General features: G+C 43.4%; 1 protein-coding gene across 5 annotated transcripts in view; it reads right to left on the reverse strand.

Moving 5' to 3' along the window:
• FGF1 (fibroblast growth factor 1) overlaps nt 1-15,106 on the reverse strand; it is a 55,391-nt gene that overhangs the window by 5,935 nt on the left and 34,350 nt on the right. For 4 of the 5 annotated variants that reach the window (XM_083600255.1, XM_083600259.1, XM_083600256.1 and 1 more), the window contains 2 exons: nt 8,370-8,571; nt 103-206 (listed from right to left, as the gene is read on the reverse strand). In XM_083600255.1, coding sequence (XP_083456381.1) covers nt 103-206; nt 8,370-8,538 — 273 coding nt within the window. In that variant the 5' untranslated portion in view covers nt 8,539-8,571. Of the gene's footprint in view, nt 1-102; nt 207-8,369; nt 8,572-8,680; nt 8,798-15,106 lie in introns of those variants that run through there. The other variant, XM_083600258.1, reaches the window with a different exon arrangement.

Below are 15,106 nucleotides of genomic sequence, written 5' to 3' on the forward strand. Positions count from 1 at the left end.
CAAAAACAACAAACAATGTCTATTTGCTGCTCGTGGGCTACAATATATCTGCAAACCTCAAAACCTCCCCCAGTCCCAGACCCACAGAAACCTCATACTTACCGAGCCATATAAACGGCCATTGGCATCCATGGCCAAGTAGTGCCCAGACTCTGTGCTCTTTATGTACACCTCACCCAAATTTTCCGCACTTAGCAGCAGTTGAACTGCAATAGAAAATAATAATAAGAACAGCAGCAGTAAGGTAAAACAGTGGTCCAAAGATGTAGGAAAGGATGTGCTAGCTTCTCTAAGCTCCTTGGAGGAAAAAAAGAATGTGGCATGGGTGTAGCAATTGAGACCGGCAGCAAAATATTGCAGTGTGTGGACTGTTCCTTGCTCAGCTTTCCAGTCTTTTGTAAAGTCATTCATTACAAATATCTCTGTTTCCTTCTTCTCCATGGTTGCATAAAATCCAAATCTGAGGGGATCATTTAGTCTTTTGGTATGACTCCTTTCACATTTCTGGAGCAGTCATCAGCATTTAATGCCTCCCCTTAAATATGAACCATCTCACAGAAAAAAGTAAGTTAGAATGGCTAGCCCAATGTGCCAGGACAAAAGTTATGAAGGGGAATATGCATCTATGCCAGAGGTTCTTCCAGTGGCAGGGAATTATTTTGTTAAGTCACATTCAGATGACTCAATCAGATGAACCATTCCCTGGTGAAGGAGAACTTGACAACCCTCCAGGATCACTTGGGCTGCGCAGTAGCTCTGAATGCACAGCTACAAGTAGATGTGAAAATTGCAGCCAACAGCCATTTATGAAAACAAGAACTGCTTCCTATGGGAGGTTGGGGCAACGATTCTTAATTCATATTCATGTTGCTGTTGTTGTTTTAAGAAATGTGATCTTGCAAGATAAAAGATGGTGCTGAATCCTCTAATGACTTTGTCTTTGAGAAAAAGTTGGCTGCTCATGGACAACTCATAACAAACACCAAACAGAGAAAGAGAGAGGAAATTACATAATATAGTCAGGGGAAAACTGACTTTATTTATATTAAAATTATTAAACCAATCCTTTATTTTATATAATAAACTCCAGTGGGTAATTTGGGGTCAGTAACAATGAGGTGTGGTTTTTTTGCCATAGATATCCATTTGCCACCTTCTCTCTCTGTCTCCCACGATCTTCTTGCTTCCTTTCTCTTTCTCATTTTTTCTTTATTTTGCTTTAGAAGGGACACTTAGCAACAATCTGGCAGTGGTGCCACTGGTTCCAATCCACCACCCTGTACAGCAGCCCTGTTCATGTCTGCTCATTCAATTCAGCATGACTTTTTCTGAGGTAAGTGTGTTCAGGATTTGCATGTGTGCAAACACAGACATACAGAGGGAGAGAGAGAGAGTGCATGAGAGGAAGGGGTGAAAGAGAAGATTATATTTCCCCTAGAAGCAGCCCATGCCTCATTAAAGAAGACCTCTTCCTACTTTTGTGACTGTTTTGTGGTGTGAGTGAGAGGATGGACTGCTTATCACTAAAAGAAACGAGATTTCTGTTTGTACACATCCTTCCATGTAAATGGGCTCTGTTCACTTCAACAGAGTCAGGGCTCTGGCCCTGTACAAATGTCATTACAAAGATTAGTTCAATAGGTTGTGGAAAGAGAGGGCACCACCCAAGTTTACTTACGTCGTCAGCCCAAGACTTGTCCTCTGTAACTAGGGTTATTCCGCTGGCACATACCCGTTTAAGGAGTTTCCTCTGTAAATATTTTTTCATCAGGATGTCCAAGTTTAATAGCTCATTTACGCTAAGCTCATTTCTGGCACAGGCTAGCAAACATACACCCTTTAGAAAGCAACACTGGCTACACGCAACATTTTTCCGAGGGGGGGGGGAGAAATCATTGAGAAGGCTATAGTGCGCCAGTGATGCATGGAGGGAGGGGTGTGTGTGTGTGTGTTTTCACATGGAGCTAATGCTTTTCCTAGCTCATAGCTGTTCTTCCTCTTACAGCTTGCTGACCTATTAGGGAGTAGGAATCCATCCTTGTTACAACACAGCTGGACACTGGGAAGGCCTGGAAAATCTTTTGCTACCACAAAAATGAAGCAATGGCTACTGTGTTATATGGCCTTTTCAAAAGGATTAGACAAATTCATGGAGGAGAGGACCTCCAGCATCTGGTGGTGGTGGCTAACTGGGACCTCTGTGTACATAAGCAGCATCCCCCTCAATACCAGATGATCAGAATACACAATAGAGCAGGGAACCTTTGGCCCTCCAGATGTTGCGGAACTCCAGCTCCCATCAGCCCCAGCCAGCATGGCCAATGGTCAGAGCTGATTGGAGCTGAACATCTGTAGGACCACAAGTTTCTCACCACTGTAATAGAATAAGGCCCCACTTTTCTCCCCACTCCATTTTTAAAACAAAAAAAAATATTTGCCAATATAATAGAAAGCAAGAGAAAAATAAACACTGCTAGCTGACTCTATCTTCAGGGTCAGTTTCAGAGAACAGCATTGGGTGGTTGACTTTTGGCCCACCGGCAGTTGTGCTGTGAGGTATCATAGGGTATCTTCTGGTCCCCAATGCTGTTTAACATCTATATGAAGTTGGGAACAGTCATCAGGAGATTTAGAGCAAGGTGTTACGAGTATGCTGATGATACCCAACTCTCCTTCTCTTTAACATCTGAATCAGGAGAGGCTGTGCACGATTTAGTCTTGGCGGTGTGCTAGATGAGGACCAATAAACTGACTCTGAATCATGGCAAGACAGAGGCACTGTGGGTGGGTGGTTCCCAAGTCCAGATTATTTACCAATTGCTTGCTTTTCATAGGGTTGTATTTCCTCTGAAAAACAAAGTTTGTTGACTGGGGGTGCCTCTATATCCATCTTTGTTGCTAGAGACCCAAGTGATCTCAGTGGCTAGGAATGCCTTCTACCAGCTAGGGTACATAAGATAGGTAAAGCCATTTCTGGACCACAGTAGACTGACTATGGGCTGGTAGCTAATTGGACTACTGCAATGCACTCCATGTGTGGCTGCCCTTGTGGTTAGGTCAGGAAGCTCTAGCTAGTGGAAAATGCGGCGGCTGTACTACTCACTGGGACAGAATATTGTCAGCACCATGTTCTTAAAATCTAAGTGCAGGTCTTTTGCACCTGCTTCCACGGCAACTCTTGGAGTTCTTGTAAAACACATAAGCCTGGAGTGGATTCTGTTTTTCTTTGTTCTGAACAATGTTCTCTACACACACACACCAATCTGTGAAATCAATGCATCATGAGTGTGTGTTCCAGTGTATAAAAACAATATTGTTGTGAAGTGGGGAAGATCTCAGCTTAAAATATTTATCTATCTATGTGTGTATACTTGCCAACTCAGGATGGCATTCAATGCATCTGATGAAGTGAACTCTCAACATAAGAAATTTGACTAGCACTGCATCCCCTGTGGAGCCTGTTCTTGATATCTCTGCAATTAATGGTAGAGGAGTTCCTGCCAGATTCTTTATGTTCTGCTGTGAAAAGCAAACCTTTTCTGAGGTCCACAGAACTCCCTGAAGGCAGTGGGACTGACTGATGGCTTTACTTTGAACAACAAAACATATTTCCCCTGTGCCATGTAACTGCTTCTGAGTGCTAAGTTTGGAAGACATTATGCCCTTATGAAGACCATGTTCTGAGCAGGGAGTTGGAACTGGTTGACCTCAAGGATTCCCTGTGGGATGAGGGGGCTCTCTTTTCAAACAGTGCAAGCCCAGACCCCATACTGCATGCTGAGCTAGCTACACAGGGCTGACACCAAAGGTCAGCATCAGTGGACACCAGGCAGGGGCCGTTCAGTGATGATGGCAGTGCAGTGGGGCCACTCAGAAAGGGCATCTTGCCTGACGCCCCCTCCCAAAAAACATAGCTCTAGAGCTGGTGCTGCCTATGTATTACAGAAGAGAGAGGTGTTAGCAAATACACTTGTCGGTAGGGGTGGGCCTCTGTGTTTCAGAGCATGTCTCTCCTCCTGCATCTTGCCCAGCTTGTTCCTTGCAAACGGCAGGCAGGCTTGTGTGCCTTCTGCAGATTTCCCTCCTTGTTTGCTTTCCTACCTCCGTTGCTTGAACAGGGTTTCTGAAAGGTTGCATGCCAGTTTACTCTGGGTTAGAGACTTCCCGTCTGTCCTTTGCTATGTTTACTCAGGATGAGATCATCTTCGCTCAGTCCACTGTTGAGCGTGTGTGTGAGAGTGTGAGTGTGTAAATGGCATTTATAATTAAACCTCTGCCATAAACTGACTTCAGAAACAAACCAGAGAGCAAAGTTGGGGCAGGGGAGGGAAACCACATATTCCTGTGGCTTTCCTTTAAAAAAGAGGAAAAAAGAAGAAGGTGCTTTTCTTAGAATTTGGAGAGCGCGTCTGACTGCCTCCTGTCAGCACATCCTGCAGCAGGGAGCCCAGCTGTATTCCAGTAAGTGCACAGCAGCACAGAGTACACACACAGGGCAGGAAGAGGCTCCTCCTGTGAAATCAGTGCGTTGCAAGTGTGTGTTCCAGTGCACAGTGGAGCACGATGCATGTCAGAGCTGCTGGGCCATCACAACAGTTGAGCTTATTGTCCTGTCTCATCTTCCAGTATCAAGCTGCCAATCTCACCTGCCAGTTTCCTGGGACAAAGGAGTTCCACAAGCCTCCCAAGCATTTTGTGACTGTAATAGCATTGGAACTTCAAAGCACAGATTTGCATGGGTGGAGCCGTAAGCTATACATCTGTATGTATGATTTTGTAAAGAAAAGAGCCATAGATACAGGTAGAGTTCCACAGCTGCCTTAGATCGTAGAATTGTAGAGTTGGAAGGGACCCTGAGGGTCATCTAGTCCCGTGGTTCCCAACGTGGGGCACACGCCCCATAGGAGGGCAATTTGATTTTTAAGGGGGGCAATTCGAGAATGAGTCAGACCTTTTAGGCTTCCTCCATGTGAAAAGGATTTCACTTTTTGAGTAATAGGAATTATATGTCACGGAGTGGGGTGGGGCATCAGGATTTTAGAGATGCTTAGGTGGGGCATGGCCAAAAAAAGGTTGGGAACCACTGATCTAGTCCAACCCCATACAATGCAGGAATATGCAGCTGTCCCATACAGGGATTGTACCTGCAAATCACACTCTGAGCTACCCACACACACCTCTTCCCCAACCTGGCATCTGCCAGAGGATTTGGACTACAACTTCCATCAGTCCCAACCAGCACAGTGAGTGGTTGGCGGCTTTATTCATTCATTTATTACATTTCTATCCCATTTCTCCTCTGAGCAGCACAAGATGATGTACACAGTTCTCACCCCTCCCCAATTTTTATCCTCACAACAACCCTGTGAAGTAGCTTAAGCTGAGAGACTGTGACTGTCCCAAGGTCACCCAGTGACTCTGGAAGGATTTGAATCCTGGTCTGGCAGGTCCTAGTCCAGCATCTTCACCATGACAGACACACGTCTGAAGGGCGTTGTAGGTCAAAAGATCTGAAAGGCATCATGTTGAGCAGGGGTGCCCAACTAAGGCCCGCGGGCTGGATAAGGCCAGAGGGACTCGTTTATCTGGCCTGTGCTGCCTCCCACTGCGCTGCGCTGTGCGGCTGCCCACTTCCGGGTTGGAGGAGCACTGGAAATAGCTTGCGCGCATGCGCAAGTGTTATTTCCAGTGCACATCCGGGTCAGAGGAGGCCTGTGCACATGCACACAAGCTATTTCTGGTGCTCCTCCAACCCGGAAGTGCACCAGAAATAGCGTGTGTGCACGCGTATGGGCACGCGCTCCCCTGCCCTCTGGCCCACCGTGCAATCGGTGCTGGAGACACTGGTCCGAGGCGCAGTAAGTTTGCTGACCCCTGAAGCAGAGGAAGGATGCTAAACACCAGGCCATATTCATCAGGCAGCATGGGAAAACTGATTCACATTACAGGGCAACACCCAGTGCTTTTCTTCTAGGAAAAAAATGGTGCTGGCACTGTGTACCCTTGAGTACCCCCAGAAAAAAAAGCACTGGCAAGACCCATTTTTTTCCTGCTTTGCAGTGTTATGGGTAGGAAACAAGTACTTTATGAAATAGTCATGTGACACCATCCACGACGAAACTGGAAGCAATGCATTTGCTCCTAACGTTGTAGTTTGGACATGCATGAAAGGCAAAAGTTTGGGAAACTGCTGCTCTTAACTGATCAAGGATAAAGTCTCTCTTAAAGCCCCGTTTAGGACATTCTTCAGAACACACGGCGCAAGGAGCAAGCATTGAATCCCAGTAAGGGAATAAAGTGTTCTTGTCCTAAGGAGGAAACTATTGGCTCCCATGCATTCTTCGTCCTTCCCACTTCCTCTCTCCATCATGTTAAAGCACAGAATAAGCATTTCAGCAGATTCTGTTCCCTCAGGAATCCATTATGAAGTGCTGTGTAGGGGGAGAGGAAAATGGATCTTGTGTTGAGAACACATCCTATACAAAACAGCGATAAAACACATTCCTTATCCATAGGACCTTCAGTTACTGTAGGGTACTGCATACGGTCCCCAAACATGGAAAGTAAATTGATATGGTCAAGTAGGAAATATGGGCAGGTAGGATTTAAGTGTTTTATAATATTGTTGGCACCAGTGCCACGACTGCTGCTTTTCATCACTGTGCTTGACCCATCCTGAAGGTCATCAAATCATAGAATTGTAGAGTTGGAAGGGACCACAAGGAGTCACGTAATTGAACCTCTTGCAAAGCCAGTCAGCTGAAAACTGGGCAAGGGTGCTGGCTTCTATGCGTAAAGTAAAAGGTAAAGGTAAAGGACCCCTGACAGTTACGTCCAGTTGTGAACGACTCTAAAGTACTCCTCCGTAATTCTAAGAGTGTATATATTTAGTTTTGGGGGCTGGGGGAGAACGGGTTGAAGGCAGTCTGTACATGATCAGAGACACTTTTATTTATTCTTTCCCATATTCCATCACTCATGCTAATTAATGATTTTGAGCCTGATTTCCTCGGTGTTCTGGGATACAGGGCATCATTTTTTCCGAGGTTTAGAGCACCATATTCCCTGTGCTTTGGAATTTATATGTAATAATATACACAGGGCCAATGAGGGCAATTATTCAAAAGGTTTGATTAAAATGAGCAGGGATAAGGCTATACAATCAAGACCAACAGTACATGCAGGAGATTGCTATGGTAATGCTGCCGGCTGAAGCAGGCTAAGGGCTGAGCTCGACTTTATAAGGGACATATCGCTGCCATAGATCTGCACCTCGCCTAGTAAAATTTCTTGTAAAAGGCATGTTCAGTGTAACAGTATCCCGTCAAATTTTCTCCACTTGCAGTGGGTTGGGAAATGCTGAACAAGGAGATCTCACTCCACACATTTCTCTGACTAGATACTGTCTGGGAGAATGGAGGGGAGAGATGCTGAATGGTTGTTACAGAGCAACATGCAGGACACTAGCTTCTGACTGAGGTCTATGGAAAGAGCCAGGGGATGCCCTACAGACTGTGATGCACAATGCAGACATCCTCCTAACCAGCTGCAGTCTTTATCTTGTTGAATCTCAGGCATTCAGGCTGTGGGATCAGTGAACACACGTAAGGGAAATGCAGCAGGATGAAGCCTCTGCATATGTGGCTGGACCCACAGCGGCCTCTGTCTCCAAGTGCAAGATTCCCAATCGCCTGGAAGGGTCATTCTTTGCATTGCAGTGACTCTGTTCAGACGTCCTGCACACATGTCCGTTGATCACACAAATCGAACCATTATCTCCTGGCTTGCAGTTCCTTTTGGTTTTCAGCTACCTGTGTCTGTGGTTGCGGCTATGATTTGTGTTTTAGGGGTGGTGGTTTATATTTAACGGTTTAACTTACACATGCGTACATATTTAATGTTGAATTATCATAGACACACACATTAAAAAGACACGCATATAGATGGGAAGCCTTTGGTATGCTTTAAACATCAGTGCTTGCTACATTGTCATGTAGAGGAGAATGAGATTTGGTGTTCGGCATGTCCTAGGCTACACTCAGCTCTCATTGGTCAAGAAGAAACCCCCCACAACAGTGCACTCTAGAATGTGCCACCAGGATCCTTTGCCAAACAGCCAAGTTCCATGGCAAATGATCAAAGGTTCCATAGTGGAGAGGTCCAGTGCTGGATTTAGGGTGGTGTGAGTGGTTCCCCTGCACAGGGAACAAAGTCCAGGGGGTGCAAAACAGAGAAGATTCATAATTGAGAAGATACGTTTGGGGGCCTCGCTCAGGGCACCATATTACCAAAGACCACCCTAATAGGCCACCACAATAAGGGTTTCTTTCAGTTTGAGACCCACTGATAAAAAGCAAGTAAAAGCTTACTGTGTTGGTCATTTCGATCCATTGTACCATCCACTTTGCCATCAGGAAGTATCCTCAAGAAATGGCCCCCGTTGCTGCAGTAAAGGAGTTTGGGCTTCTTGTAATTCCCCATCGGGAGATCAAACTTCTCTGTCAGAGCTGTGAATGTCGTGATTTCCCCTTCAGCCATTTCTTGCACGGTCTGAGTGTCTGGGTTTCAGTCCTGAAAGAGAATTTCAACAGGCCCATAGATAATAGCAATAGTCCCTCCCCCCCCATTTTCTCCCTCTCCCTCTCAGCATTCCTCCATTGCTTCCACCCACCTTGCTCACCTGCATGAAATGAGAGACCAAGGGTCACAGGTTGCCCACCCCTGCCTTATGAGAAGATACCAGAAGCAGAGGGGACACGGGGAAATGTTTTCATTGCTGCTTCTGAGATACGCAGCAATGGTGGCCGGGGTGTGTGTGTGTGCGCTCTGCTGCCTGCTGTTTTGATGAGGTTTTTGAATAGCAGCACCTACTGCCAAAGCAATCACAAATCAAGGGGATGGTTAAAAGAAAGTGAGGGATGGGAATCCTTTTCATCTCTGAAGAATGAGCTGGGTTAGACACAAAGCTGTTTCTAAACAGAAGTTCTACTTTCAAGGTATAGGAAATGAACAGCTTGAGACAACCCAGAGGGTGTTCCTCAAGCCAAGCTCTGCTGAAAAACTACTCTGAATTTTTTTTGGGGGGGGAGGGGCACATGGAAGAGCAGCAGCCAGCGCTGCAGCCAACACTGGGTTTCAGTCTCCTTCTCACCCAGTGGATGAGATAGCCTCTTATGCTGCTGGGCTGGAGGCAGCTATCCAGCCGAAAGCCCACAATTCAACTGAGTAGCAAAACTGTTTAGTTTCTTTTTATTTATTTTCTTTCTGTCCCGAACCGCCTGATCTTAGGGACCTCTGCTGAATGGAGAGACACAAAAATATAAAACAAAAAGTAGGACAGATATTGACAGGTCCAGTTCCAGCTCTTGTATGACCCGTTTAAACTCTTGTGTCAAAGCAGACGGTCTACTGACTGCAGGTCATAGAAGATAACCTAGGAGGTGTCTCTCCAAGCACCTTGCAGCTTCTTTTCTAATATGCCATCGTCTAGTACAAATAAAATAGAAAACCAGCTCAGACCCATTTGTTTTATTTGTTAAAACAAGGAGGGCTTGACCATGATGCTTCCTTCCTGTATATACAGTGGTCTAAGGACCCAAGTGCTTCTCCAGATTGTTTTAGCAGAACAGCTCTATGAGACATTTGGAAATGATTTAGTTAATTCCACGTTGCTTCTCTCCTTTTAAGATTCGGCACTATTTTTAGAACCCATCCTTGCTTGCCAGCAGCCTTTGACTCCACAAGAGAAGTTGAATGAATACTATTTTCCACCCCCATTGTCCCGCTGTGCTAGACGTGAACGCTGTTCTCATACTTTTATGACCGTGTCGTTGGTATTCTGCACACAGCTCTCCTCATGGGCTCGCTATTATACTTTTGGCAGGGAGAGGTTGGGTTTTACGGGAATGAAAGTGTGTGTGTGCGCGCGCGCACGCAAGAGGGAGAGGAGACAAACCAAAGACAACATAAGGGGCCTGATTTTTCTGGTTAGAGGCCTAACCCGCTTAATGATTAAAAAGCTTGGAGAGGGCCAGGAGGCTTCGTCCAAGATGACATCTCCCTTCAGCACTTTGCAGCAAAGGGGGAATAGTCCAGACTAAGACACCCTGTAAGGAACAGCTTTTGGCCTTGGCTTGGCCAGGGAAGTAATGAATGGCAACACAAAAGCACATGCATCTCAGGCAATTTGGGAAGCAGTTTTGTCTACTGATTTTAGTCACTTGCACCCAGCTTCAGTTTTATTTATTTACTTGAAAAATAATTATATACTGTTATATCATTAAAAGAAAAAAGAAAAACCATCCAAGAGCTTTACAGCAATAATACATAAAACATGCCATAAAGCCATATAAAAAGTTTAAAGACAGACATCAATGAACCATTGTGGACTGTCTCATTTGTAGGTAGGCATTCAGCACAATGTTTACCTGGAAATAAATTGCACTGAGCTCAGTAGCCTTCAGTAGCTCAGTTCCACTGGAACTCTCCTTGGTTGGTTGACATCCCTTTGTCTTGGGAGACAATGGAAGGGTGTGCCTTTGGTGAACTCTCTACATGCCCTGAAATGATGCGCTTGTTTTCTCCTTGCTTCAAACAATGAGTGTGATGCCTTTGCACAGGAGTCAATGCTGTGTATTTAGAGGTAATTAGACTTGGGTATACCCCCATCAAGAGAAGCTGAGGTCTTCCAGCCAAAAAGATAGGGGAATTTCCCCATGGTGACTGATATGCATAATGAACTATGTAAATACAGGCCTAGTCCCCCGGAATCTCTGCCATATCTAGTGCAAATAGAAATCCTTATTTAGCATTAATTAATTCTTGACAGTTATCAAGGAGCAGTTTCCATCAAGCAACTTCTATCAACCCCAGGTAATTAGATTAAACCGAAATTTACATTTCCTGCAAAAGTCCTCCACCTTTTCCTGACTGACTAATCATTGCCTTCCATGGCAATGTCTTTCACGTGATAATCCTTCACATGATAAATGTCCTTTGCGTGATAATCCTTTGTTTCTGAGCCCAGGCCAGTCAGGAAGTCTCCTTCCTATAACTAGGCACCTGTCCCCAAAATGTTCATTCTCTTGGGTCTGACACTCACCAGCCTGATCCACATAACTTATTTCAAAGTTTGCCTCTACCTCATGGATACAGACAGGAGTAGGACATCTTTTTCTGAGCTGGCCGCTGTAACTTTGACTCCTGTTCCCATTTCCTTGCTTCTGTTTTTCTCTCTCTTTCTTTCAGGTTATTCAGGACCTTTGCAGGAAAGCCCTAGTCGATTCCCACAAGGAGAGCTCTTTCTATTTTCAGACTTTATTGGAGGTTTCTGGCCCTGGATGTGGCTAGCTGAATAAGCCTGAACCTCTAGGCAGAACTTGTCAGATTACAAAGAAGACCCCTTGTAGAAGGCATAGCTGAATTAATGTGCAGACTTAGGGCTTCTCCATACTAGGGAGAACCGCTCTTTAGTACTCAGTCAGAGCAAACAGCATACTTTGGATCTGACCCCCAATTTAATTTCAGTCCTTTGCTTTTGATTATTTAAATTACACGAATATAATTTATTATACAAGTGGATTATTTGTAACCATCTCAACATGCTGTACAGTAGTACCTCGGGTTACATATGCTTCAGGTTACATACGCTTCAGGTTACAGACTCCGCTAACCCAGAAATAGTGCTTCAGGTTAAGAACTTTTGCTTCAGGATGAGAATAGAAATCGTGCAGCGGCGGCACAGCAGGAGCCCCATTAGCTAAAGTGGTGCTTCAGGTTAAGAACAGTTTCAGGTTAAGAACGGACCTCCGGAATGAATTAAGTTCTTAACCCGAGGTACCACTGTACTGTGGATTTAAATATGTGTTTTTCTTGTTTGTTAGTTAAATAAATAGTATTTTAAAAACCACTGAGACTTGTTTCCTCATATTTATCTACAGTGAATTTCACTCTTCATCTGTTTTAAATCTTCTTTCGGGGGGGGGGGTGAGGTATAAACCTGAGGGAACTTTTAAAGCAATATTTTTCTTGTTCTTCCTTAAAAACAACGCCACCCCCTCACTCTCCCCCACTTTCAGTTGTCTTGTAAAAACAATACTTTTGCGTCTATCCTGCCCGTTACAGTAACATTTAAGTAATTGCTTATGTACAGACCCCTTGGTTTATGTGGTTGAGCGATTCCTCTTGCCAAGCAGAGAGCTGCCTCAGACATTCTGTCAGGTTATCAATATTTAATACAAAGGGATCATAAAATCTGATGGATTTCTTTGTACTCATCTCATTCTGCATCAAGAGAACACATCGGACAGAAATGAAAAGTACATTGTAAATCTAGTGGGCTGGAAGAACAAGCTAGGGACGGGGAGAAAATTTTGTCTATATGCTTTAATAGCAAATTATTTCATGCGCTTTAAATATATTGTAGTGCCTGTTTGGGAGGCTTGTCTGAGTTTCTTGCCCATATTTGTCTATTCCTTTTTTTTATAAGATTTTTATTAAGATTTTTACATTACAAAAAATAAAAACAAGCAGAAAAAGAAAAAAAAATCTTTCCATCACATTATTTTTCATTCACTTGTTTCTTGGACCTCCTCATACCTCTCTTTTTTGTATTCCAATTCAATTTATTAACTCAGCAATTTGTTTCCCTCTTTATTCTACCCAAATCTTTATTCTTAAATTGTTTTGTTCTTAATATTTTGCTTTTATAAACCCATTTTTTTCATATTCTTTTAACCCATTACAGCTAGAAACCTCTTAATTTTAATCCAACATTATTCTAAAATTCATTAATTTTACAATATCTCTGTAAATACTCTAAATTTCTTCCAATCTTCTTCCACTGACTCTTCCCCCTGGTCTCGGATCCTGCCGGTCATTTCCGCCAGTTCCATGTAGTCCATCACCTTCATCTGCCATTCTTCCAAAGTGGGTAAATCTTGTGTCTTCCAATATTTTGCAATAAGTATTCTTGCTGCTGTTGTGGCATACATAAAGAAAGTTCTGTCCTTCTTTAACACCAATTGGTCAACTATGCCCAGAAGAAAGGCCTCTGGTTTCTTCAAGACTTCCACCTAACTTGCTTCTTCTAGATCAGTGTTTCCCAACCTTTTTCCAACCATGGCCCCCTTCTGACCTCATTTCCTTCCTGTGGCCCTGCCCATAGGTGTAGCTGGGGGGGCAGGGGGGCAACTGCCCCCCCATAAGTAAAACTCAATACAAATCAATACAAATCAGAGCTTATGCCCCCTAACAAAAAGCCTGCCTACATCCATGCTCCCCGCCCCCCGTCCTACCAGTAGAAAGGTAGCTATTTAAGTGTTTTGTTTGTAAATGTTTTATTTATATTTTGTATAATTTGTACAAAATACATGGTTGGCCACTAGAGAGTCCAAGTTAACTCTCTCCCTTGCCTTGGGCCCAAACCAGATGTGAAGTGAATTAAACACTTTTAGAAAATGTAAATAGCAGCTGTAACCAGTAGTGGCACTACTACTGGCTTAAAAGAAAGGCCCAACTAGCTTTTCAGAAACCCTTCAATTGGATAACATTTTGAGGAAACACTTGAAGTAACTGATATTATGGTTTGACGTCTTGTTTATTCTGTTATATTTTACTCCAGGAAGACCCATTCATCCTAAATAGAACCCAATAAGGTTAACATGTATGTACAATTTTTTTTTAAGTGATCCCATTGAGATCCCAAGATGAAAAATTGCAGGAAGCTCTTAGAAATATAAAATAATCAATACATTTTTTTTTTGGAATTTTTAAAGCATATTAGTTTTTTTTAATCACTTATTTTTTTAAAAAAAATGTAAATTAACTTTAAGATTTAAAGTAAGTCCATCATGTGCCATATCATATTAGAGCCCATGAAGTTCTGAAGAGATTGGGGTTTTTTTAGTTCTGAAATATATTAATTCTGGTCTGAGCTTTTAAGGTTTTTGTGTAGTCTGTCAAGGGCAAAATTGTCAATTTTTTAAAATTTCAAACCTTCATAACTCAAAAACTGGATGAGATAAAAAATTAAAAACTGAGATTTGGGACCTTCTCTTACACTGAAGATGAAAGCAATATAAAATAGTAAGATAAAAGTCCCTGGATCACTTGACATGGAATTACCCTATCACAATATCTGTCTATAGTGCCCAGCTATACAACCAATGGCTTCCTTTGTAGTAAAATAGTTGACAGTAAGAACTTAAAACCACCTTCACCTTCCAGCTAAAAATGGGTGAGGGAGCACAGCCATCATCATTTATCTTGCAGCTTTTTATCTTTCTGCCTATTTAGTTTATGTTGTGATGCTTAGTCCCTCTTGGGGTGGAGTTAGGGGCAACAAAAATGAACCTAAGTATAATTGAAAAATAAATGGGCTTTCTGCCTGTTTGGTGATATCTTTGCAACAACTTGGTGAGCCAGTTCCATATGTTATTTGAATTCAGCTTCACGGTATTTACCTACAACTGGTTCGCTTAGTTTTGGCATGTCCCTTGAATACAACTGAAAATTGGCTTGCAAGAGTGACACCTGGTGGATACGTTTGGTGTGGCTGCACTCTCTTCCCTTGAAAAAACCTCCTACTTACTAAAGTGCCGCCCTTCAGATATTGCAAGACTCAATATCAACCCCAGGAGCCAGTTTGGCCCATGTCCAGGGGTAATCGGAGGTGTAGTATAGCAATGTCTGGAGGGTCAGAAGTTCCCCATCCCTGTGTTGAGGCCATGCCCTCCCTATTGAACAAAAGTGTCATAGGCCTTGGAGTTAAATTTTGATTTTGCCACATCTGGCTTTGAGGACAAAAAATAATTCTGAACAAGCTCATCATTGCACCACTTGGATTTAAGAAAATACCAAAGTTATATTTTTATGGGGGGGGGATTAAAAACTTCATTGCAGTGTCTTCTACTATTTATTATCATCTCAGATGCAATTTGAGGAAAAGTGCAACTTTTTAAAGGGCTGGAGCATCTCCCCTCAGAGGAAAAGCTACAATATTTGAGGCTTTTTCGTTTACAAAGAAAGGCAAAAAGAAGAGGCATGATAGAGGTGTTTGAAATTATGCGAGATATGGAGAAAGCTGGTAGAGAGGGATTACCCGCCC

Source organism: Podarcis filfolensis, assembly GCF_964270895.1.
Source record: "Podarcis filfolensis genome assembly, chromosome: 2".
NCBI classification, from domain to species: domain Eukaryota; kingdom Metazoa; phylum Chordata; class Lepidosauria; order Squamata; family Lacertidae; genus Podarcis; species Podarcis filfolensis.